The following is a 27,630-nucleotide window of genomic DNA, read 5'->3' on the forward strand; positions in this document are numbered from 1 at the left end:
AGCAGCTGTTCACCATGTGTCAGAGCCCACCTGTCCCTTTACCTGTGGACTCCAGCTCTGCCCACCTCCATGCCGCCTGGGTCTGAGAAGGTGCTGGGAGAGAGTCTCCCAGGCGTCAGTGGCTTCCCTCTAAATTGCAGAGACTGCATTTGCTTAAAGTACTTTCTTGTGCATCAGGACAGATGAGTACAGAATTTCAGTTAATGCACAAACGTACATCGAGCATCTAACACGTTCAAACACCACACATGTGATATAGCAGGTGCAGTGTTGACAGGAGGATGATAAAGCCCTTTAGTTCTAGAGACAATCATCAGTGAGAAGACAGATGCTTACAATAAATTAAAAGGAGCAGAAAGAGATCAGGAAGGTTTTAAAAAGTGAAGAGCGAGTGGAAATTACTCAGACCCAAATCTACTCAGCAACAGCAGGCGTCACAGTGTGTCTCTGGTCACTCAGCTAGAGCGCTGATGCCACTGACGCTCCGCACCCTCCCTCACTGCTCAGCGGGATAAGAACAAACACAGGCATGGCCGAACCTGCCCCCAACGTGAAGGTCTCAGCAGCTGTGCCTCTGCCTCCACACTTCTCTCGCTGGTCACACCGCGGAGGGCATCAGCGACTTTTCAAATGAGCAAAGGTCCACTTACCACACCAAGTGTAATCAAACGTTTACTGAGGCCTTAAAATGTTTAATTAAGTCAGACCTTTGTTTGAATGGCCCCCGTCTTCCTTAGATGATAGAAAATTAAGTTTATAAAATGCAGTCACTGCATATTAACGTACGGTCAGTTCGAATCTTGGAGGAAGAGGGAGAAAAGACATCCATTCCAGGGTAAAAACACGGAGCATATTTCTTATAGGCCGTGGTTACGATATACTTGAGGCAGACAAGTGAAGTAAAGAACATCTTCACATTCATCCAAGAAAAACCAGAATGCTTAAAAATAATGTCCCATACAGATGACAACATTTCGTATAATCACATTAGACGGAAGTAAGTAATGCACATATTTATTCTAAATCCATAAGCTTAACCACAGCTACATGGATGTCTAGTTTGCAAACAGTGCACCAGATTTAAGTGGAATTCTTGAAGGAAAGGAGAGAAATCATAACACTTTGCCTTATTTTTATAGAATTCTGTATAAGATCATCTCGTACAAAATGAATTGTCAAGACGTGAAAACCAAAGCGAGACGCGGTGTCACCCACATTGGATCTGTAGCTGCAGTACACACAGTTGCTAAGTATTTGTTTATACACATCATCACAGCGCGTTTGCACAACATAGGACTAAGGAGTAAATACTGTAGAGCTGCTTGGAGTGCTGCTTCCTCCCATAGGCTTTCATCTCATTCTACTGCATGAGTCATTTAAATACGTAACTTTGGATTTTAGATGCCAGTCCCCCCGCGATGCATAAATACTTGGATATCGTTAGCAGCATTGCAGGGCCACCAGGCTGGCTCTGCCAGCATTTCCTTGGCAACTGACGTTTGCAGGGGGAGAAACACAGCTGTCCTGCCACAGGAAAACAGTGGTTTCTCTGAGAGTCTGGTGATTTCAAATACTTGACAATAGATGTGTGTCTCAAATATAATGTGTTAAATGAGTAGGGAGAAAATAATCTGCCTTATATGTTGCTAAATACATGATGAAAAAATAGATACATTTTATTACTTCATAATCACTTCAAATTTCAGTCTTCAGAGAAATCTATCACACATAAAAATGGTGGAGACAGGACAATTATAAAAGCCATTAACATATTTATCACTTTATGAGATGCATGGACCTTGTCTGGAAGTTGTGTGTGCCCCCATCTTACTCATATGGAAATTACTGAGAATATGTAAGGATGGCCCTTAGCAAAAGTATAAACTTATTGCCTTTTTATTTTGTCACCTCGAACTTCTCTCAAATCTCCTCTTCCACTTTGAACCCTTTTTCTTTTCAAAGGAGTCCCAGAGGACACTCTGCCACCTGCTACCTGAGTGACAAAAACAGAAAACAAAAAAGACTGTCTGGGAGTCTCTGCATCAGTCACTTAGCTTCAGGCTCAGACCTCATGCTCACCCCATTCCTCTCCAGCCCACATGCACCATTGTCTCAACCTAAAGACACTTCAGGGAGAGGGTAAGCTGATCGTGACAAGATGTTAAACATAGTTTGGTGCCCGGATATTAGCCTGTCTTGTCTTAAAGCTGCATCGTGTCAGAGGCCGTCTGGAACCTTGCGTACCTTGTGTGACCGCAGAACAATGGTTGAGTTAACAGGGACTTTAAGGTCTACCTGTTTAAATAAATTCAAGTGAGTGAATGCCAATTTCAGAAATCTTGAGTCATAAAATTGAAATGGTTTATGTTCAGTTAGAGATTTTAGAAGAATGAGGGTTCACTGAGGGCATGTGAGCTCGCAAAGCGTACTTTCAGATGAAACAGTGTTGGAGAAAACTACTGACTGTGATTCTCCCCAGCATTGCCTTTGAAAGGCAGGTGGTGAGGAACGCCTGGCTCCCTGCCCGAGACCCCTGTCGCTGAAACCCCCTTTTCTTCACTCCACCCGCCTTAGTTATATCTGAAGTCCTGAGCAGGATAAGAGTTCACGTTTGTCAGTAACGAGAGGAGGAGAAAAGCTGCTCTTACTTCCACATCTATTATTTCTCTGTTGTCATAGCAACCTGGGCAGCCAGGTCCCCAGACAGAGCACCTGCCCAGCACAGGTCGGGTAGGGAAAAGAGACTGATGGGGCAGCAGCTCTCAGATCACCAGACGGGGACGTCGCTCCAACAGTGCTGCAGACCGTTCCCACCTGGGCTCCATGAACGGGAGACTCGGTCCGTGTGTCTGTGCCGTGTGGGGCTGGAACTCTAGGCCCAGCACGGTTTCTGTTCACGGAAATACTGTGCCATTTCATCGCTGAGCAGAAACCACGGCGCTGGCTGACAGCAGCCTTGTCAAGGGCCCCGTTAAGAATAATCAGGGGCCTCCCTGGTGGCGCGGTGGTTGAGAGTCCGCCTGCCGATGCAGGGGATACGGGTTCGTGCCCCGGTCTGGGAGGATCCCACATGCTGCGGAGCGGCTGGGCCCGTGAGCCATGGCCGCTGGGCCTGCGCGTCCGGAGCCTGTGCTCCGCAACGGGAGAGGCCACAACAGTGAGAGGCCCGCATACCGCAAAAAGAAAAAAAAAAAAAGAATAATCAGGCATGCCTTCTCTTTGACGTTGCTTGGCCAAAGAAACTCCCAAGCAAATCATCCGGCTCTTTTTGAAGCAACTGGGAGATATATATCATTATCCCAAACGTTGAGGAGGAAACATCTCAGAGTGTTGCTAAGATTCATCACGTTACGTCCAGAGCAACAAAGTGGAGGACCTGGTGCAGCCTCTTGTCCTTCATGTGTCACCTCAGTGGGTTTAATGAAGGGAAGGGGTATAGGTTTTGAATTTCATTTGATGTGGTCCAAGTTATTTGCTACCCAATAAGCATAAACTTCACATTCCTTGAAGAGATGGAGCATAAGTAATTATGGGGAGAAAGTACAAAAATCTCAAAATAAAGCAAATTTTATATATTGTCTCACAGAAGCACCTGATAATGCCTTATATTGTATGCTGTGTATGGTAGCTTATATCATATGCCTTCAAACTAATGAGGCTCTGTTTTGTGGCCGTTGTCATTTTAAAGGATAAACTCTATACAGGGAGCAACAGAGTTTCTAATATGATTGTTTTATCCAAGAGATGTGATATGTACACTGGATACCCAATACTTGTTAGTAAAAATAATGCTAATCATGGTTTTGTGTCTCTCACACAGTATTTGAGCTACGTCACTTTAAAAACAACTGTGTGTGCCCTCATTTTCACAACCTGTAACTTCCTCAACGAAATATTTTTTTATTGTTAAATACAGGCTGATTTCTGTTGTGAAAGTAAAAAAATTCCTAATCATTCTTAGACCACGCGAAATATTCTATATCTGATCATCAAAATATACTTCCATGAAGAATATAAAACGTCTTCGACCAGAGGGTCAACATCAAGTCAGTGTGAAAGAAACACTTTAGATATTATAGATGTTTTCTCGTAACTTTATGTTGCTAACATTTTCACGCCAAGAGTATACTTCATCCAATTACTTTAATGCTAACTAAGAGTTCATTTCCATTTACTGCTTGGGTTTTTTATGATGCTGCAGTGTCTGGCACTTGTCCATTCGCCTGGGAGCCTCTCCAGGTAACGGTAGATAACTTTAAGTAAACCAGGCACAACGGCTCCAACTGCTGCAATGGATGTAGACATATTTCTCTCCCGTATGTTTTCAAGATATCTCAGGTCAGTGAATGGAAAGCGGCTGTATCCATCCCAAAGGCGGCTGCACGCACCTGACCATGGGGTGGCCCAAAGTTACATTTGTCCATGCGGGAAAAGACCTCAAGGAAGGAAAATAAGATAATATTTGCCAGACTAACTTGGACTCCACAGTCAGAGTGAGTATAAATGTGTGTGGGGTGAAGGCAGGCTGCAGGGGGTTGGTGCAGAGTGAGTGACTTTAAGAATGTTCGATGCAAGGGTTTGTGAAGTTGAGTCTGGTGAGTTAAAACAAGGCGTAATGTTCAATTTCCAGATGTTTGACATGTGTTCTTTCCTCAGGTAGATTAAGGTCTTACTATGTCATAGCCTCCATAGTTAGGAATCCATCTATTTTTATAACTTTTCCTCATCCAATTTATTATCCTAATCAACAAGCATTTACTGAACTTCTCCAAAGAAAAATAGAGCCACATTTATTAAGAGCCCAGGAAAACCTGAAATATAAATATCTATAATTGTCAAGATCTGGTCAATAGAAACTAGGTATTTCGGACAGGGGGATTTAATCAGGGACTTGGGGAAATTTTCAACAGAGGAACAAGGCAGCAGGGAGCCCAGCAGCAGCAGAACTCCACGGCCACCCTGCCACAGAGGACCACGGCGGCGGAGATGCTGGAGGGCGTGGGAGCCACAGTGGGGCTGCGCTCAGGATCGGGCTGCTGGGGAAGCAGCCGGAGGGGCCCTGCAGTGTAGGGTGTACAAATCTCATGCCTCTGCAGATGAGGGTAAGTGAACCATCAGGGACATTGGCAAGGCGGAGGAGAGCTGGATGGGGTAAAGCAAACAGCCAAGAATGCTACCCCCGGGGACACAGGCAGAGGAGAGGCACTGAGAAAACCATTGCAGAGGCCGCAGGGGAGAAAGCACAGGACACACACGACAGATACGGAGCATCAGATGAGACTCACATTCAGATCAGAGCCCTGAATAACCAGGAGAGTCCCTCAGCACCCAAACTCTGTCACATTCCGGAAGAAAAAGAAAAAAAAGCAGCCAAGAACTTTAATTTTTATATCGTCTTCAGAAGAAAGATTACTATAAGAAAATCACTCCCAAACTATTTACTCTAAATGGCATGTACTTGTTAAAATGTGAACTCTGGAGGTAGGCTCCATTCGTTTGAATTCTATTGCCATAATCTGCCAGCTGTATAACCCCGGGCAATTGATTTAATTTCTCTATGACACGTCTTTCTCCTCCGTGAAACAATAGTAATAGTCATTTCTACCTAACAAGTTTATGAAGATGAAGTGTTTTAGTTTCAGTAAAATGCTTAGAGAAGAGCTGGGAACCTTGTATTTACTTAATAAATGTTAGCTAACAGTAGAAAAAATAATTCGGTTAATTGAAACGTTAAGAATTTCATGTAAATACTTTATGATAGAACTTCTCTGTACTTCTATAATAGAAATACTCTATTAATAGATTTACTCAATAAATATATGGAACATCCGTGAAATAGAGGTATCTGACCAGACATACATTCAGAGCCACTGGACAAGGAAGGAGGACTCCCAACATTTAAATAACATGGCTGTTTGACACAGGATGAATCCCCAAAACTTCAGCCATACAAACACATGACTAAACTCGGAGAAAGAGGAAGAAGGCGAGATTTGAAAATACAGGTGACCCTTGAACAATACCTGCTTGAACTGCACGAGTCCACACATACGCAAATTTTTTCCAATAAGTATAGTACCTGTATTTTCATTTCACAATCTTGGAATTCACTAAGTGTGGGGAAAAGTTTGTGTTTGACTAGAGATCCCGATATGTGGAAACAAGAGAACTAGGGTTGGAGTCCTGATTCTGTCCAGACTGTCTAGATCAATTCTTTTGTTTCTGAGGCCGAGAGAGCAGAATACAGATTTCAACTACACGGGGCTGGGGGTCGGGTGGGCTGGGCGGTGGAGGGGTAGGTGCCCCCACTGCCTGCCTCATTCGAGGGTCAACTGTATACTCTGAATGGATACAATTTACATTTTGGAGAAAGAGAAGGGCATTATCCCAGAAGTCTTAAAGGCAAGACAAAACAGAAAACACCAAACTGGTGATTAGAAAGTCGCTTTAGTGGTGAGAAGAATGAAATGGCTGATAATAACCATCGAATTTAAGGAACAGGCAAACAGGCGGGCAAGGAAGGATGGAGACTGTGGAAAACAGGGAAGATGTGTAGGCCTAGAGCTGCCAGAGCATCTAACTTTTTCAGGAAAAGCCACAAGTCTGAATTTTTATGTGACCTCTTCATTCTTTTACATTTTTAATTGTGGTAAAATACACATAACCTAAAGTTTATCATTTTAACCACTTTAAGTGTACAGTTCAGTAGTGTTAAGCATACTCACATTGTTTTGATCTCCAGAAAATTTTCTTCTTGCAAAAGTGAAACTCTGTCTTCTCTAAAAAACTCCCCATTTCCTCTCCCCCACCCCTCCCCTGGCAAACACCATTCTACTTTCTGTTCCTATGAGTTTGACTTCACTTGAGACCTCATATAAGTGGAATCCTACAGAATTTAACCTTTTGTGTCTGGCTTCTGTCACTTGCATAATGTCCTCAAGGTTCATTCAGGTGCCCCATTTGACAGGATTAGCTTTCTTTCTATGACAAAATAGTATTCCATTGTATGTCTCTATTTTTCCTTTTGGTGCTTGTGTTTTGGTGTCATAGTCAACAAATCATTACCAAATCCAGTGTCTTGAAGCTTTTCCACTGTTTTCTTCTAAGAGTTTTATAGTTTTAGGTCTTACATTAAGATCTTTGGTCTACTTTGAGTTAATTTTTTATACCATGAAAGGGAAGGGTCCAACAGCATTTGTTGAAAAGACTGTCCTTTTCCCATTGAATGGTCTTGGCAACTGTGTCAAAAATCATTTGACCATACATATGAGGGTTTATTTCTGGGATCTCTGTTCTATTCCATCAGTTTATATCTGCTTTTATGCCAGTACCACATAATTTTGTCACTGTAGATTTATAATAAGTTTTGAAAGTGTGAGACCAACAATTTTGTTTTGGCTATTCATTGTCCTTTATGGTTTGATCTTTGTGGTCCTTTGATGGATTTTTCTATTTCTCTATTTTTTTCTGGAAAAAAAAAGTCATTGGGATTTTGTTAAAGACTGTATTGAATCTGTAGACTGATTTGGGTTGTGTTGACATATTAACAAAATTACATCTTCCAATTCATGAATATGGGATGTCTTTCCATTTCTTCTTTATTTCTTTCAGCAACATTTTGTAGTCTTCAGTATACAAATCTTTTGACTCCTTGATCCCCTTTTTTTCCTAAATATTTTATTCTTTTTGATGTTATTATACATGGAATTGTTTTCTTAATTTCCTTTTCAGATTGTTCATTTTACTGTATAAAAATGCAACTGAGTTTTGTGAGTTTATTTTGCATCCAATAACTTTTATGAGATTTTTTATTAGTTCCCATAGTTTTTAGTGAATTCTTTAGCATTTTCTACATATAAAATTATGTCATCTGTATTAAGTAGCTAATTCAGAGCCACTAAGACTCACAGTAGACAAAGTATTGCTGGGGCCCAGAAGAAAAGCATCTCTACCAATCCCTCTACTCCTAAGTTTCCAACTAAATCTCAGAAGTAGAAGAATCCTGACAATTGCTTACATAAAGAGTGGTTTCATAGCACAGTGTAATTCTATATTTTACCTGACAGTTTCTTTATTATCTTTTTCCTTTTAGTAAAATTTAAACTCTCCAAGAATAATTTAAAAATAAAATCATGTCATTTGTGAGCAGAGATATTCTTTTTTCTTATTTTCTAATTTGGATGTCTTTTATTTCTTTTTCTTGCCTAATTGCATGGCTAATACTTTTAGTACTATGTTGAGTAGAAGTGGTAAAAGTAGGCATTCTTTTCTTATCTTGATCTTAGAGAAAAAGCCTTTTGTCTTTTTCTACTGAGTATGATGTTAACAGTGGGCTTTTCATATAAAGCATTTATTATATTGAGGTAGTTTTCTTCTATTCCCAGTTTCTTATTTTTATTAGGAAAAGGTGTTGAATTTTGTCAATTGTTTTTTATGCATTGGTTGAGACAATCATTCCTTTTTATTACTGAAGAGTATTCCACTTGTGGTAGTAGGATAGTTTGTTTATCCATTCATATGTTGAAGGACTTGTTGACTGGCTCTAGTTTTTGGTGATTAAGAATAAAATCTTCACTAAAACTTCCTGTACATATTTTTGTGTGAACATATGTTTTCATTTTTCTTGGGTAGATACTTGTGAATGTGCATGCTTGGTTGTATGATAATACTTCATTTTGTAACAAACCATCGAGTAGTGTTTCATGGTGGCTTCATCATTTTGCATTTCCACCTGCAATGAGTGAATATTCCTGTTGCTCCACATCCTCACCAGCATTTTGTACTGTTGATTCTTTGAGTCATGTTATTCTAATAGGTTTATGGTGATATCTTGTTGTTTTCTATTCAGTTTTGTTTGTTGTGCATGATAGACGACAATTTTTTAAACATATAGGAAATGAGCATGTTGGAAGGTATCGGCTCACAAAGTTGAAGCAATGGGTAGAGAAACATGCTCAGGTAGGAAGGAGCAAAGTTGCCTTCACACAAAAAATGTGATTTTAAAATGATGGATTGTTTAAGATATTTGTTTAAGATTTCACCAATTTAAAGTAGACAGCTCAGTGGTTTTTAGTATATACATAGAGCTATGTAACCATCACCATGATCTTATTTTAGAACATTTTCTGCCAACCCGAAAGAGACCCTGAACCCATCCACACTCACTTCCCATGACCCCCTTGCCCCAGCCCTAGGCAACCACTAATGTACTTTCTGTCTCTATGGATCTGCCTACCTGGATATTTCATGCAAATGAAATCACTCAGTATGTGGTCTTTTGTGAATAGCTTCTTTTACTTAGTGTGTTTTCCAAGGTTCATCCATGTTTTACCCTGTATCAGTACTTATTCTTCTTATTATCAAATAACATTCCATTATGTGGATATACCACATTTTGTTCATCCATCATCAGTTAATGTGTTGTTTCTGCTTTTTGGCTACTATGAATTATGCTGCCCTGAACATTTGTGTACAGGTTTTTGTGTGGCTATATGCTATTTCTCTTGGGTACTTACTACAGAAACTCAAACTGCAGAAAATCAAAGACAAAGAAAAAATTCTGAAATAAGCCATTGAGTTGGGGGAAAATTTACCTATAGTGGAACATGGATTAGGATTATAGCTGACTTCTTATCAGAAATCATGAAATCAAGAAGAGAGTGAAGTGAAATATTCAAAGTGTTGAAATAGAAAAGCATAAACTCAGAATTCTATATCCTGTGAAATCATTCTCCTAAAGTGGAGAAATAAAAAAATGTATCAGATACACAGTAACAGAGAGTGCCTTTCCAGAAGCCCTGTACTGCCAGAAGTGTTAGAAGAATTTCTTTAGGGTTTAGGAAAATATGTCAACGCTCAGATCAACATAAGGAAAGCAAGAGCTGAAGGAATAAATGAAAGTAAAATATTTTATTTTTCTTATTCTTGTTTGATTGGAAACAAGTTTTAGTTTAAAATAATAATAGTAACAATGTATGGTTTTATTGAAGAATACAGTAAGTGCTATGAATGACAACAATGTCCATAATATATGAGAAAGATAACTCAGGAATATTCTGTTATTAGGTACCTGAGTTATGCAAGAAGCAGTACAGGGCTATTTGAAAGTGCATGTGGATTCATTTAAAATTCATATTGGAAACTCTAAGTCAAACACTTAATGTTTTTAAAGTATAATTGATACAATAAGATAAGAGATATAATGGACTCTTTTACATAAAAAGCTTAATTTAAACCAAAGAAGTCAAAAAAGAATTAGGGTGGTGATGGGAGAAACAAAGAACAAATATGCAACAAATAGAAAAGAGTTTTAAACATGGTGGATATTAATACAGTTTATCAGTAATTACTTTATATTTGAATGGTCTAAATATATCAATTATAAAACAGAAACTGTCAATGGGATATAAAAGACCCAACTCTAGGTTCTACCAAAAACACCCAACATTTTAATATAAAGACTGTTAGGTTTAAGTTAAAGGCATATAGAAAAATGTATTTTGCTAACGCTGATCAACATAGCTGGAGGAGACATATCAATTACACACAAAGCAGACTTGAGAACAAGAAAAATTATCTAGGTTAAAGTGAGGAAATAAATAATAATAAAGTAGTAGAACCTCCAATGATATGAAGTCATGCTAAACATTTAACAACAAAATATCAAAAAATGTGAGGCAAAAACTGATAGAACTGAAAGGAGAAACGAACATCTCCACTACTGGAGTTGTGTACCTCAACAGCACTCTTTCAAGAATTGTGAGCTCAGATGGGCAGCGATTCGGTGAGGACACAGTTGAAGTAAACAACACTATCCTTCAAACTGGTTCACAGCAGCCCTCCCTTATCCCCAGGGGACACGTTCCAAGTCCCAGGGGATGCTCAACACCCTGGATGGTACCCAACCCTGTATATACAATGTCTTCTCCTGTACATACATACCTGTGATAAAGCTGAATTTATAAAGGAGGCACAGTAAGCGACTGTCAACAGTAACTAATAATAAAATAGAACAACTAGAACAATATCCTGCCATAAAAGTCAGGCGACCGTGGCCTCTCTCTTTCAAAATATCTTCCTGTACAAATGTAAAGCCTTTTTCATCTTAACTAAGCGCTCATCACACACTGACTATAACTTGTGCAGCTCCAGGTGCAGCAGCAAAAGTAGCACACATTTCCTTTTCCCTCTTCACAGGTTCACTGATGGGAGAGTCCTTACTGCCCTCTATGTAGTTGAGAACTTGCACCTTTTCACCTAAAGGAAGCACTTCACAGCTTCTCTTTGCTGTATCCGAATTGCCAGCATCATTCTTCGTGCCGTTTGGGCCATTATTACGTAGAATAAAGGTCGCCTGACCACAAGCACTGTGACCCCGGGAGACAGTCGACCTGCTACCCCCGTGACTGCTGAGTGACTGAACTGGAACACAGACGGAGGGATGATTCCCGTCCTGTGAGGACGGAGCTGACATAGTGAGATTTCATCACCGTCCTCAGAATGACGCACGGTTGAAAACTTAGGAATTGCTGATTTCTGGAATATTTTAGTTAATAATTTTGGACTGTGGTTGACCTTGGGTCACTGATGCCAAATAAAGTGAAACTGCAGATAAGGAGGGACTCCTATCTTTTGCAGAACACTCTGTCCAAAAACAGCAAAATGCATATTCCTCCCATGCTTATATGGAACATTCACAAAGATAGACCAGATTCTAGGCCCGACACAAAACTTAACAAATCAAAAAGAATATAAATCATACAAACTATGCCCCCAGACAACAAGGAATTTAAACTAGTAGGCAGTACCAGAAAGATAGCTTGAGGGTCCCCGAATATTTGGAGAATACCTTTCTACATAACACAGGAGTCAAAGAAGAAGTTTGGAGAGAAATTTAAAAATACTTTGAGCTAAATAAAAATGAAATAGGACTCTTCAAAATTTGTGGAAAGCTGTGCTTAGAGAAAAATGTATGCCATTAAATGCATATATTCATAAAGATGATTAAAGTCAATGATCTAAGCTTGTATTATAGGAAATAGAAAAAGTGGAGCAGTCAAAGCCCAAAACACAAAGAAGAAAACAAATAATAAAATCACACAGGAAATTAGTGAAATGGAAAACAAGCAAACAAAAACAACAGAGAAAAGTCAATGACACCAAACACCTGTCCTTTAAAGTGATAAATAAAAAGTGATAAACCTCTAACCAGATTAATCAAGGAATAGAGAAGATACAAATTACCAATATTGGAAATTAAAGAGGGGTCATCACTATTGATCCCATGGACATTAAGAAAAGGCTAATAGTAGAATACTACAAACAACTCTATGCCCACAACTTTGATAACCTCGGTGACATGGATCAATTCTTTGAAAGACACAACTACTAAAACTCACACAAGGAGAAATAGATATTCTGAAATGGCCTATATGTATTAAATAAATTGAACCGAAAATCAATACCTAAACTAGAAAGTTTTCCTGGTGTGTTCTGTCACATATTTAATGAAGGAACAGAACCAATCCTCCACAGTCTTGTCTAGAATATAGAGGCAGAGGCAACACTTTCTAAGTCATTCTTTGATGCCAGCATTATCCTAATACCAAAAACGATTTTAAAAACATTACAGAAAAACAAAATTAAGACCAATATATCTTATTAGAATTTATGCAATGACCTTCAAAAAGTTACTAGCACATCAAACCCAACAATCTATAAAAGGAATTATATATCACAACCAGGTGGGTTTATTCCAGGTAAGCAAGGATGATTCAATAGTGTAAATTCAATCAATGTAACCTATGCATCAAATGTTTAAAGAACAAAACAAGTATGGTCATATCAAATGATGCAGAAAAAGCATTTGAAAGAACTCAACATACATCCATGATTAAGACTGCCTGAAAACAAGGAATATAGGGGAACTTCTTCAACTTGATAAAGAACATCTACAAAACACCCACAGCTAATATCATACTTAATGATGAGAAACCAGACCCGTTCCCACTGAGACCAGGAACAAGGAAAGGACATATTTTCTCACAATGAATATTCAAATTATGCTGGAAGTCCAGGCTAGTGTAATATGACAATAATGTAAAATAGAGTTACATTGACTTAAAGAAGGAGATAAAGCCATCTTTATGGCCATGAAATAATTCATGCGTTGGACTTTATTACAATTAAAAAGTTCTGTTCTGGGCTTCCCTGGTGGCGCAGTGGTTAAGAATCCTCCTGCCAATGCAGGGGACACGGGTTCAAGCCCTGGTCTGGGAAGATCCCACATGCCGCGGAGCAACTAAGCCCATGTGCCATAACTACTGAGCCCACGTGCTGCAACTATTGAAGCCCGTGCTCCACAACAAGAGAAGCCACCTCAATGAGAGACCTGCGCACCACAACAAAGAGTAGCTCCCGCTCGTCACAACTGGAGAAAGCCCGCATGCAGCAAAGAAGACCCAACACAGCCAAATAAATAAATAAATAAAATTAATAAAGAGAAAAAAAAGTTATGTTCTGCAAAATATACTTTTAAAGAAAATTAAAAGGCAACCCATCCACAGAGAGGGAGAAAATATTTTTAAAACATATATTTGATGTGGTAGCCGATACAAACAAGGAGCTATCTCCAATTATATATAAAGAACTTTGTTAAGATGTATTGGTCTTAATTTTGTTTTTCTGTAATGTTTTTAAAATCGTTTTTGGTATTAGGATAATGCTGGCATCAAAGAATGACTTAGAAAGTGTTGCCTCTGCCTGTATATTCTAGACAAGACTGTGGAGGATTGGTTCCGTTCCTTCATTAAATATGTGACAGAACACACCAGGAAAACTTTCTAGTTTAGGTGCTTTTTTTCAGTTCAACATGAAAACAAACAACTGAATTTAAAAGTGGGCAAGGTATGTGAATAGACATCACCAAAGAAAATACAAAGAGGGCAAATAAGCATATGAACATATGCCCAACATCATCTGTCATTAAGGAATTGTAAATTAAAATAGCAATGAGATACCACTGCACACATGGTTCAAATCCACAAAACTGAAAGTACCAATTGCTGGTAAGGATACAGAGCAATGGGAACTCTCCTTTATTGTTAGTAGATGTGCAAAATGGTACTGCCATTTTGGAAGACAGTTTGGCAGTTTCTTGTAAACTAACTATAATCTTACCATATAATTCAGCAATACACCTCCTAAGTTATACTCAATTTATTTAAAATTTATGTCCATGCAAAAACCTGCCTGCAAATATTTATAACAGTTTTATTCATAATCACCACAAACTGGAAGTAAGCACAACGTCCTTCAATAGGTAAATTGATTTTTTTAAAAACTGTAGTGAAGTTGCTTAATATTCCATTGCCTGGACCATGAAATATTATTCAGTGCTCAAAAAGAAATAAATTATCAAGAGCTAAAAGACATGAATCATTCTTAAATGCACGTTGCTAAGTGAAAGAAGCCATTCTGAAAAGGCTATATTCTCTATGATTTCAATTATATGACATTCTGATAAAGGCAAAACTATACAGACAGTGAAATGGTCATTTCTGGAGGACCATGATGTGGGGAGGAAATAGCTGAGGGCAGTGAAACTATTCTGTAGGACGTCGTAATGGTGGATACATGGTATTATGCACTTGTCAAAACCTGTAGAATTTGCAGCTATAAGGTGAGTGAGCCTTAATGTGTGCAAATCTTTAAAAAAATCATTTTGGCGGTTAAGGGATATCACAATTGAATGCAGGATATGACAAGAGAATCTGAATGTATTACGAACATCTGAAAGAACCTCACTGAAGGGCTTAGGAGAGTGGAACTGACCTAAGTGAATCTGGAAATTAATGAAATCTGCAAGACTAAAGGCAAAAAAGAACAGTACATCAATCCTCTGCCTAGTCAAGTTTTCCCACTAGGGAGTGGGTTAACTGTCCTGATCCTGCTGTACGTATGTACTGGATTAGAACAATTAAATAAGCAGACGGCAGATGGTGTAGCATCTGTTGGTGGGAGGCTCCACATAAGCAAGGGGAGGAGGCTAGGACTGTGTGTGTGATGACAGGTTCCCTTAGCGGCAGCCATGTAAACTCACGTGTAGCTTAATGTAGGTACAGAGTAGGTATGTGAGCAATTCAGTACACACACACACACACACACACACACATGCCTCCTGTTCTGTGAGCTGAGGGGCCTAGAAGGCACAGCTACTCCACAAGCAATGAGTACGCCAGCTCCCAGAATGTGGTTTCTCAAACATTCTCTAACAAAGCGAAGCAGGGCCTCTGGGAGGAATGGCTGATTCTTGGACTGGCAGGAAATGTACAAGATGAGCCTGAAACATCTTTTAGTGCCAGAAACTGAGAAAGTGCTCCAAAAAAAAAAAAAAATCCCAAGGACTTTTCAAAGCAACACTAAAACCAACTGGAAGAGCTTATAGCCCAGAGTATAAAAGAAGTATCCACAATCCACACTGATCTGTCAAAATGACTGAAGAAATTTGAAAAATTGAGGTGAATAGACAAATCTCCTATGGAGCAGAATTCCAGGGAATGTACGCAGACAGTCCACCCCTGTGGAGGTAGAGCATGTTCCACACTAAGCGTAGGATCTCCTTCCAAGGAGCACAGCATGGAAAGGGAACAAGAACCACAGAGTAAGAAACCTGGCAGATGGGCTTCCCTGGTGGCGCAGTGGTTGAGAGTCCGCCTGCCGATGCAGGGGACACGGGTTCGTGCCCCGGTCCGGGAAGATCCCACATGCCGCGGAGCGGCTGGGCCCATGAGCCATGGCTGCTGAGCCTGTGCGTCCGGAGCCTGTGCTCCGCAACGGGAGAGGCCGCAACAGTGAGAGGCCCGTGTATTGCAAAAAAAAAAAAAAAAAAAAAAAAGAAACCTGGCAGATTCTTCCTCATCCAGGTGCTGGTGATGCAGTCATGACGGGAGGTGCACGTGATAACACATAAGCCCAGTCTAATCACACAAAAAAAATTGGAAAACTCCAAATCGAGATTCAGCCTGCAAAATACCTGACCAGTCGCCCTCAAAAGTGTAACAGTTATCAAAAAAGAATTCCTAGAAACTATTATAGACCAGAGGAGCCAAAGGAGACATAATTACATGTGATGTGTAATCCGGATGCAATTCTGGGACGGGAAAATAAGTATTAGGTAAAAACTAAAGAAATTTGAAGAAAGTATAGACTTTTGTTAATAATAATGTATCAGTACTGGTTTAGTCCTTGTAAGAAATGTAATGTAAAAATGTGGGATGTTAATAATGGGGAAAACTGGGTGTGGAAACTAAAAATAGAACTGCCATATGACCCAGCAATCCCACTACTGGGCATATACCCTGAGAAAACCATAATTCAAAAAGAGTCATGTACCACAATGTTCATTGCAGCTCTATTTACAATAGCCAGGACATGGAAGCTACCTAAGTGTCCATCGACAGATGAATGGATAAAGAAGATGTGAGACATACATACAATGGAATATTACTCAGCCATAAAAAGAAATGAAATTGAGTTATTTGTAGTGAGGTGGATGGACCTAGAGTCTGTCATACAGAGTGAAGTAAGTCAGAAAGAGAAAAACAAATACCGTATACTAACACATATATATGGAATCTAAAAAACAAAACAAAACAAAAAATGGTTCTGAAGAACCTAGGGGCAAGATGGGAATAAAGACATAGATGTAGAGAATGGACCTGAGGACATGGGGAGGGGGAAGGATAAGCTATGACAAAGTGAGAGAGTGGCATGGACATAGATACACTACCAAATGTAAAATAGATAGCTAGTGGGAAGCAGCCGCACAGCACAGGGAGATCAGCTTCGTGCTTTGTGACCACCTAGAGGTGTGGGATAGGAAGGGTGGGAGGGAGACGCAAGAGGGAGGAGATATGGGGATATATGTATATGTATAGCTGATTCACTTTGTTATACAGCAGAAACTAACACACCATTGTAAAGCAATTATACTCCAATAAAGATGTTAAAAAAAAAAAAGTGATGCATCAGTAGCGGTTCACCAACTGTAAGAAATGTCGACAGCAGTCTGTGATCTTAGTAAGAGGGGATACTCTGTGTGAGACAAGATGGGGAGAAAACTTTCTGCACAATTATTTTGTAAACCTAAAAGGCTTCTAAAAGATAAAGTCTATTAAAATTGAAAAAGAGAAAAAACACACACATTCCCAGGCACTTTTTCATAAGTGAGCTGCAAAATACATCTATTTCAGACGCTTCATCTTTCAGACAAAAAATGAGGGTCAGAGAAATGTAGGCCCTTTATGATCATCAGACATCTGGAAAATACCTGTAACAAAAATTCTAACTTAGGTGTTCAAATTTCCATCCTCAGACACCTTCTTCTCCTTGCCTTTCAGTCTGATCATTCTGAAAATAAAATGTCAGCTATGTGAGAACTGTATAATCTGGATAACACACACCTCCCCTCCTCACTCTGATGTGTGGGGCAGGAGAGTGATGGGGGAGCGTCTTTGTTGGGGGGTGGTGATGTCCACACGCCTGTCTATACCCCGCCGGTCACTCCCTCTTCTCTGTACACAGGGTCTACCTGGGCTTTCTGCTGTGTGTCCTCCCTGCAGATTCCTCTGGGTGGGAATTGGCTGGTGCTCCACTAAGGAAGGGTTTACCTGGCCTGGCTTTGTCTCATGATCGAGGGCGCTGTGAAACGGGTCTTTAGTCTGTGTAGGACAACAGATAGGGATTTGATGGGAATCAGTAGCCAGGAGTAAAGAGCATGCAGTTAATGAACTTGTCACCTGGGCTGTCTCTATTCATAGCCTAATTAGGGGACAGACCTGTGGGTCCAGCAGAGAAGGAACTCCTAAGGGTGTCAGTGAAAACCTAAGGATGTAAATTAGGCAAGTTCTAGATATTTTATTACTTTTTAAAATCAGAGATACAATAAACAGTAGTTAACACCTTTTTGTCTTTGCGCTTAACCCTTCCCAAACTGGTGGGAAATATTAAAAGTCAAGTGATTTCATGTATGGCTTTCCTCTGTGGTAGTTAATTCAAAGAAAAAGAGTCCACTGCAGTCAGAATTCTGGAGGAAAATCTTAATCCATTAGACCTCAAAACCTATTTCCAAACTGAAAACAAATTGAGAATTGTTAGCAGTTAGGTGAAACATGATATGTTACTCAATGACAATTTAAGCGTTTTGCCAAGATCTAAAATGCTTTATGTTCCCATATCACATCCTAAATATGTTCCTTGATAACTCATAAAATCTCCTAAGTGGTTCCAATATATAAAATAATGCCTCATTTTCAGCTGATATGATGTAACTCTTGTAATTTTATTTTCTGATTAATCTAAGCTAAAAAAGAAAATTCCAATGAAAATTTTGAATTAAGTTAAGCATATATCGTAACAAGTAAAATGTTATTAAACAACATTTTGTATTTCGTTTGTCAAAATTTGTTTTCATTGCATGAATATATCATTTTAACTTAAATAATCTGATTTATTCATTCTGCTCCTGTAAAAATTACACAATTTTAGAGTTTGGTTCAAAGTCACAAATTCAGAATCAGGGTGATGGTTATTTGCAGTTCTAATTATCTAATGTTTTCTATCAGTAAGACCATAAAAACAAAAAACAGATGAAACTCTTTTTCGGTCTCAAAGCTGGCACCTGCTCTAATCTTTCTTGGTCAGGAAACTGGTAGCTTTTCTTCCTTCACAATCTTCTAGCAAGAAGAATGCCCGGGGTGGTGTGGGTGAAGCCCAGAATTGATGATCGCACACTCAGACAGGAGAAACATACAGACGCAGATGCCGTGGTGACCTAATTCTAGTTATTTAGCTAAAGAATCTGTTAACAACAGTCCACTGAGTGCCCACGCGGAGAGCAGGGATCCCCGGCCACACAGATCAAGCCTGTAGCTAGCTCCATCACAGAAGCTACGGCTACACCGTTGAAGGCATCTACGAATGATGCAGACTTCTAACAATGGCGGTGAATAGTGTAGGTGAGTAAAAGAAAGTCACAGGCACAAACAGCCTACTGTCATACCTTCCGGGGTTGCTTTCTGAATTTGGGCCTTTGGGGGCCCTGACTTAGAATGAGGAATGTGGTCCGTCAGCATGGTACTTAAAACCATCCACACCTCTGAGCTTGCGGTGATCTTTCTGCCCATATAAGTCCCTTCTTAAACATTTAATTAATATCTCAGTCCCACTGAGGTGTAAGTCAGTCTGTTTGCTTAGATAATTAGCAGTGAAGACAAAAGCACCTAATCACTGTTGCAAAGTGAAAGATTGGAAGCAAATGAGAATATCACTACCTTCACTTCAAAGCTGATATGGTTAAACCTCTCAAAAGAGTAAAAGTTTGTTGTGAAGGGCCACGTGCAATTTGCAATACAATCTTAAAACCTTCTTCTTTGAAACAGAATGAACACCATTCAGAAGTGGCATGATTAGCGCATTCTAATCTTTCAGGCCACGTGGCTCTGTTTAATCAAAGCCTCATCACAGTAAGTGTAAGCTTGCTGCTTGCCTCTGAAGGGCAAATTGCAAACAGGACTCCATGGAACAGCGTGCGGTTTGGGAAGAGAATGCACTTGTTTTTGCTCCCTGGACAATGAATTTAAAATCACGTTGTAGTTTTGAAAAAAGACTACAGTTAAAATATCTTTGCTTACAGGGCTATATTTGAAATTTGTGGATATTCAGAGCTGAGTGGTCTGTGATGTGCTGCTTCTCATTTGTCTAAAACTCTGTTCTCAAATATTGCTTTTCCCTGTACCTATTTGACATAAGCCTGAGATCTGAAGTACGTATATTTTATGCGAGGTTCACCACGGGGTGATTTTTCAAAAATCAAGTAGGATTTTTGAGAGAAAAACCGAGCGATGAATATGGACACACCTTGCCTGTCCCACAGAGAACGCTCTCCAGCAGCTCTGCTTGTGGAGCTGGGGCTTTTCAGATGCTCGGAGTTGCCTCTTTGAGGCCTGAAATATGTAAATATATCAGAAGAGTTTTCTCCAAATAGTAGCAGGGCAACGTCTTCACAAACCAAGTGAACTGGAGCTGCGAGAAGCCAAAGGCTTACGGTATTTTCATTTTGTTTGACCCTTGAGTACAAACCTTTAGGCATATTTTCTCCTCGCTCCTTTCCCCTGTGAGCTGATATGGAGATTCAGGGAAGGTTCTATGAATGTTATTGAATTAGCCGTGAAAAACGTTTCCCAAACGCCCGACACCGGCTGTTCTTTTCTGCATCATTTTTTATGTCCTCTCTCAGCTCCACAGAAGCTGCTCAACCTGCCAGCTTCTCCCAAGGTGTAGATTAGAGGCCGCTGACAGTGAAACTGCTGGGCCCGTTGTTAAAATACAAATTCCTGGGTCACATAAGCTGAGTGAATGAAAGTATCTGAGGCCGGGCTTCAAATCTGCACGTGACCAACATCCAAGAAAATACCACGGTAGACACGGCTGATCTTTCTGTGTAGCTGTCTAGTGAGCTGAACCTGTGAGCCTTGAGATGAAGCATCTCTAAATGTCGTCTCTGTCTCTGTGTCTCTGTCTCAGTCTCTGTCTCTGTCTCTCTCTCTCTCTCTCTCACACACACACACACACACACACACACACACACGGTCTTTACATGCTCTTCCCATTGCCCCAGCTACTAGATGAAATTTTACAAACATAAATTTTATTGTTTATAAGCTTCTAAACATTTGCAAAGGTTTAGAGATATATTTCACCTAGAGATACACTTAGTGGACATGGACTAGTAGGAATTAACTGAAAAACTGGAAAACATAGCAAACGGCCCTCCTTAAGTATTTCTTTGAATTACATTTTGTTCTTAGTGATACTCACTGATCTGTTTCTAATGTACAAAAAACAAAAACCAAACACCAAGTAAGAGGTTATCCGACAGTCTGATAGCACACTGGACCAGCGTCATATTTCCTAATGACTAAAATGGAAAGTTTCCAGCAATGCCCTAAATCCGCATTTGCACATGGGGAAAATTATGATATTATGAAAAAGTAAAGGAAACTCACCACTTCTTCATGTCTGCATTTTCTTACATTAATCCCATTTATCTGCAATGGAAAGAGAGACACAGCTTCACGTGGTATATTGTGAATTGACTTTATGTTTTGGTTGCACATGGAAAATAATGGTAAGGTGTATACCTGCAGAATTGCGTCCCCGATAAAGAGCAGTCCTGAGAGCTCAGCTGTGAATGGAGAAGGACCATTGATTAGGCATCGTCTACTTTCTTCACACAGATGAAAGAGTTTTTAATTAAATAAACTCAAAACTGATAAAGAGAAAAAAATGAATTGTTTTATACGGGTAGCATCTTAAAAGATACACAGGTAATAGAAATGCAAAAACAATCACATGATTCAACTCCTATGATTGAAACATGAGCTGAATTGAAACACATGCTGTGATAGTTCCATTTCATTCTATCATTTCAGATCTTAGTTGCCAGAAATTGGCCACGCTTCTGGATGGAGGACTAAACGTTCTCATGTTCTTATGAGAGCATTAAGGCATCTATGAACACGTTTAGAGCTAGACATTCACTCCATCGGCAATGGAATGAGCTCCCTGTTCCTTTTTAGACACTAGGCTGTCTCAGTGATTTTGGTCATTGTAACAGTTGGTTTACATCTTCAGAGTTTTTCCTGGATGAAATTTCATATGAAGGGCTGAGTTAAATTGCATATGAAAACTGAAAAAAAATATATAACTGGAGTTGCCTGTAACTGATGTGACTTGTAAGCATCAGAGCCGTTTCTACGCTTACTTGTTAATGAGACACTGTGCAGTCATGCAATCTCTGGCTCACACACAGCCACCTGCTCTACTGTCTTCCCTCCCTGCCCGCCGGGCGGGTAAAGGACTTGGACTTGGCAGTCAGAACCGTCATGTGCTGCCTGGTCATGGGAACCCAGCTGGTCAGTCCCATACAAATTTATGATTCTAACTATTGTCTTGTTCCTCAGTGACAGTGACTCACAGGACAGCCCTCTTAACACTTTACCTCTTTGCTCCTTGGAGATTTTTGAAATGACAACTGGAATGTTATGTTCCGCTCCCCCCTGAAAAGAGAAAATCATATATCGTGCTTTTTAATCTGAAAAATTAAATACACAGCCTTTAGTTAGGAAGCTATACAAGTTATGAACAGCATATGAATGGACACCAAATAGAATTAAAATAGACCCCTGGAATTTTTCTACCAAATAGATTGTCCTCCCAAGAAACTTATCTGTTTAGAATTTCTCAGTGACATGAAATAATTAATAGCAGTTGACTTTGAAAATTTCAATTTTTTAAATTAAGATTGGTGATTCCTTAAGAAAGCATTTCCTCCAGTGTGTAGCAGGGCTGCCCATGGTAGAAATTCTTACTTAGGGTTCCAAACAGTAGATAATTATGTATTTCCATCCCTTGGATGCTGCATGGCTGGAGAGACTACATACACAAATTGGTACAAAAAACCAGACTGTGTATATGCCTGATGGGGAAGGGGTCATTATATTCCTCTTTGTGTGAAAGTGCATACTAAACAATTAACAGAATACAGTAAACTGACAAGAATATTGCAACAGTGCTTTGTCTAATTGACCAAATAAGATAGAAAAAATAAAGAAAAATAAGTAAGCTAAACTTATGTGGATGGAAATAAAATAAATCCCTGAAGTAACTGCATAAACTTATGGTTTTTATATAACAGATTTGAGAAGGTTGAAAGCAATAGTTGAAAAATCAAGTAAGTGCATTAAAGCATAAGATTTCATGTAGAAAACAAGTACAGCACTTTAACATGGGTAGTTGAAAAGATAATCTAAATTTCCATTGGGGTTTCTGTAGCTTCAGAATAAGTAAACCTCCTAAGACTTTTTTCCTTCAAGGACAAAAATTATTTTAGAACATACATTTTTTTCCCATGAATGTCCAATTTTAGCACTGAGTTGTCAATATATTTAAATATAAGATAGGCAGTAGTTGTAGAGAACAGTAGTGGCTTTCAAGCTTTTCTTGGCAAGTAGTCCTTTCTACTTCTGGGATATTAAGAAGCGGCGTGATAAATAAAATACTGAAAACTGTCTTACCCAGGGTGAAATATCTCAGGTCAGAAATCAAGCCTTGGTAAATTTAAGACAATTGAAATCATATCAAGTATATTTTCAGACCACAACATTATGAGACCAGATATCAATTACAGTAAAAAATACAAACACATGGAGGCTAAACAATATACTACTAAATAACCAAGAGATCACTGATGAAATCAAAGACGAAATCAAAAAATACCTAGAAACAAATGGCAGTGAAAACATGATGACCCAAAACCTATGGGATGCAGCAAAAGCAGTTCTAAGAGGGAAGTTTATAGCAACACAATCCTACCTCAAGAAACAAGAAACATCTCAGATAAACAACCTAACCTTACACTTAAAGCAATTAGAGAAAGAATAACAAAAAAACCCCAAAGTTAGCAAAGGAAAGAAATCATAAAGATCAGATCAGAAATAAATGAAAAAGAAATGAAGGAAACAATAGCAAAGATCAATTAAAACTAAAAGTTAGTTCTTTGAGAAGATAAACAAAATTGATAAACTATTAGCCAGACTCATTAAGAAAAAAAGGAAGACTCAAATCAATAGAATTAGAAATGAAAAAGGAGGAGTAACAACTGACACTGCAGAAATACAAAGGATCATGAGCAATAACTACAAGCAACTATATGCCAATAAAATGGACAACCTGGAAGAAATGGACAAATTCTTAGAAAAGCACAACCTTCCGAGACTGAACCAGGAAGAAATAGAAAATTTAAACAGACCAATCACAAGCACTGAAATTGAGACTGTGATTAAAAATCTTCCAACAAACTAAAGCCCAGGACCAGATGGCTTCACAGGCAAATTCTATCAAACATTTAGAGAAGAGCTAACACCCATCCTTCTCAAACTCTTCCAAAATATAGCAGAGGGAGGAACACTCCCAAACTCATTCTACGAGGCCACCATCACCCTGATACCAAAACCAGACAAAGATGTCACAAAGAAAGAAAAACTACAGGCCAATATCACTGATGAACATAGATGCAAAAATCCTCAACAAAATACTAGCAAAGAGAATCCAACAGCTCATTAAAAGGCTCATGATCTTAAGGAGAAACTAAGATGGTGAACAATGAAATCAAACATGCACGGTTGCAGATAGTTTCTAGAGATCCTTGGAAACTGGAAAAAAAATTAAGAATACATCTCCATTTCTTAGAATAAGATGCTGGTTAGCTAATATAAATCCAGCACTGATGAAGTTTTACATGATAGAAAGAGAAAACAAACTCATCCAGATATTATGGTTCAGATATTTGGGGGCAGAGAAGAATGCTGTTTATGTCACTCCAGGTTGGTGGTTGTCATCAGAGCATTTTCCTTTAACTGATTTTGCTTCTCACAGTTTTCTGTCCTTGCACTACTGAATTTAAAGATTTTCTCAGTGCTCAGATTTTTAATGCAGGTTACCATGGTGGGACAGTGGGAAACCTCTCCTCAACGTTGGTCTAGAGATATCGATCTTCTTAGGGTCAGCTCAGCAATCCCATTCTTCCCTCAACACCTGAGACTTATAAATATCTTTTAATAATAAGATATAACTAGCCCCTATTTTATCAACATTTTCCTTTTATATGTAAAATTTCTCCTGAAATTTGAATGGTTTGAGTCCAAAGGTGTTTCTTTTTAACTTTATTTCTTCAATCAGACATTTGGAGCTCTGAGGGAATTTTTAAGATAGTTTAAGGAGATCACTTCATTAAATGATTAAGAGAGCTAATTTTAAGACAAAACTCAGGGGATAAAATTGGAACGTAAAATCACAGTGCCTTCATTTATTGAATAAAATGTGAGAGCAGTCCAGCTCTATTAAAGTAAATTAGATTTAGTTCTGAACCTAATTGGGGATATTCAAAGTTTTCCAGACAGAAATCAAATAATGTGACTCACCCTGTTTAAGATAGGTGATAGGCTTCATGTTACACACAGAATAAAAGCCAAGGTCCTTAGCATCCCCTGTTATGTGACCTCAGCATCCCCTGAAGCTTTATCCTGGACCCTTGTCATTCTGAGCTAAAGGACATCTACATATATGGTCCCCTCTGCCTGGAGAGCTGTTTACCTTTACTTTTAACCTCGTATAAACTCTAGCCACATCCAGGAGTTCAGCCAAAGGGCTCCTTCCTCAGTTTCTCCTTACCTGCAGTGATTACTTCTATAGCACTGGATCATGGCTGGGGTTTACGTTTCTCTACATGACACTCTGGTCAATGTCTGCTTTCCTTCTAGAATGTAAAGGGCCTGACGTCAGGGCAGGTTTCCTTTACCATCTTTCCCCTGACCTATCCTGAGGCCCACCAGGGTGTATGGCTTGAGGCCACGGTTTAGAGAATAAATGAATTACTTGAGCTCTGTTGATCCAGGGTAAAATGAGATAAGGAAAAGTGAGGTGACATTCTAGAGTGCATCCCAGAAAATATTAAAACACACACCATTCAGTTTTGAGATAGCCTTTCTACAAAGCATAATTAATTTTATAGCTAGATAGGAACAAGGATATAAAGTCCCATCTAAAGCATTTTGTGCATGACTCTATCCAATGATTTTGCCAGTACAACTCTGAAATTCCACTAAATCAAACCCAGAATGTTTTTATAATGCTGGGAATCTTGCCAAATAAATCCTTTTGATTCAGTATTTTCATTACAATCAATCAATCAATCAATCATATTCTGGGCTTTGGAAAGAAAAGGATACACAGACCCCAACATTACATATCCATTTAGAGAATGGGAAATACTTACAAACAGATAATAACAGACAGTAATTAAGGTTTAGAGCCCAGTCAACAGGTGTGGGAGAGGCACCTAAAGGAATATCATCTGAAAGAACATGGACAAATACCCTTATACATTTGAATGCCATGCTTATCTGCCAAAATCACTTAGTCTAGCTCTGGCAAAATTAATGGCTTTCCCACGTAAGTTATGATTGCCTTCACATGGAAATCCAAAATAGGGAATTCTATAGAGGCAGAAGGTAGACTGCTGATTGCTCAGACCTGAGCCGGGGGATGGGGGATAGAAGGTGGATGCTGACGGTATGGGTTTTCTCCTCAGTGGATGAAAATGTTCTAAAATTGACTGTAGTGATGGGTGCACACATCTGTGAATATAATAAAAATCATTGAATTGTACACTCTAAATGGGTAGATTGTATGGTATGTGAATTACATCTCAATAAGCTATTTAAGTTAAAAAATCATCCTTCAAATGATAATTCATCAGTGGTTTTACCTGATTCTTGGAACTAATGCACACTCTTCTAGCTAAGCTTTATTACTTGCTTATTACCCTCCTATTTCTGTGGTGCAAAGGTATGTACTCTGTACATACCTTTCGGGGAAACAGAAGAATCAGACTCAAATAATGAGAACAGGGCAGAATGAGGAGATGAATGCAAATGTGCCTGTGCTTGGAGCAACACTTGGTATTTAAAGACTTTTGCCCTGAAATCACTAATAAATGAAAATACAGACATTTATGACAACTACTATGAAGATGTATATGTTTATTTGGTAAATATGATATAATTAATACCCAACCCTTGATATTAAGAAATTGTTTGCTTGATGCTGGACATTTCAATCCATTTATTTCAGTTTTAAATAAAACAGAATGTGAATAACTTAGAGAGGAAACATTATTTGTGTTTCCAAATAGAGAGCGTAGAGATAATTTAGTGCAGGTTTTACAGCTATAGAGCATAGTTATTGGGAATAAGGACTATGTCATCAGCTTTGATGGGGGTTGAGGCCCAGCTCTGCCAGTTACAACAAACAGGTCAATTACTTAACCTCTTCTCTTAATACTGAATCTCATTGTCTGTAGAGGTCTAACAACAGTTATCCACCTTCTGGATACTAAAGACCAAAGGAAACAATATAAAGTATTTAGCTCAGAATCTGGCACTTCAAGAGCAGTTAATAAATATTAGCAATTATTGTTTATAAATGATAAGATTTTAATGGTAATAATACTTATAATTTCACTTTGATTGCAGAAAAGTTAAAGATTCCAGATCTTTGATCACAAACATTTCCCTGATGGACATGTATAACTTATTGTTTAGGTAAGAAAAGCTGACTCTTTTGAAAAATACTCTATAAAACCTTTTTCTAGTAATAATATTCAAAACACTCTTTCTCTAAAAGGTAATTCTTTTAATGACAATGACCGGAGGTATGATTTAATAATATGCAAATGGATGGTATTGCATTTTAAGAGATACAGAAGAAAAATTAAAGCCTCACGGAGTCAAGATGGCAGCTTACTTTAAGGTGATTATATGCTAATTCTTACAAGAAGAATGGGGCAAAAATGCAAAACTATTAGATCCCTTGATGAGAAACTTTGGTGATTACTGGGGGTGTAGTGTGGAGAACATTAATTTATATTTAGAAATGGTAAGTATCTGGATGGTTCAGACAAGCGGACCAGAAAATGCAATGGGAATACTGATGCACCTAGAGCAGAACCAG

General features: G+C 38.9%; 1 protein-coding gene across 1 annotated transcript in view; it reads right to left on the reverse strand.

Annotated features, from left to right (window-relative positions):
• SNTG1 (syntrophin gamma 1) overlaps positions 1–27,630 on the reverse strand; it is a 397,584-nt gene that overhangs the window by 123,724 nt on the left and 246,230 nt on the right. The window contains exons 6-8 of the mRNA XM_082601780.1: positions 22,061–22,118; positions 21,201–21,244; positions 21,066–21,107 (exon numbers count right to left, since the gene is read on the reverse strand). Of these exons, the coding sequence (XP_082457906.1) occupies positions 21,066–21,107; positions 21,201–21,244; positions 22,061–22,118 (144 nt within the window). The remainder of the gene's footprint in view (positions 1–21,065; positions 21,108–21,200; positions 21,245–22,060; positions 22,119–27,630) is intronic.

Source organism: Mesoplodon mirus (genome assembly GCF_964341445.2).
Source record: "Mesoplodon mirus genome assembly, chromosome: 16".
NCBI classification, from domain to species: Eukaryota; Metazoa; Chordata; class Mammalia; order Artiodactyla; family Ziphiidae; genus Mesoplodon; species Mesoplodon mirus.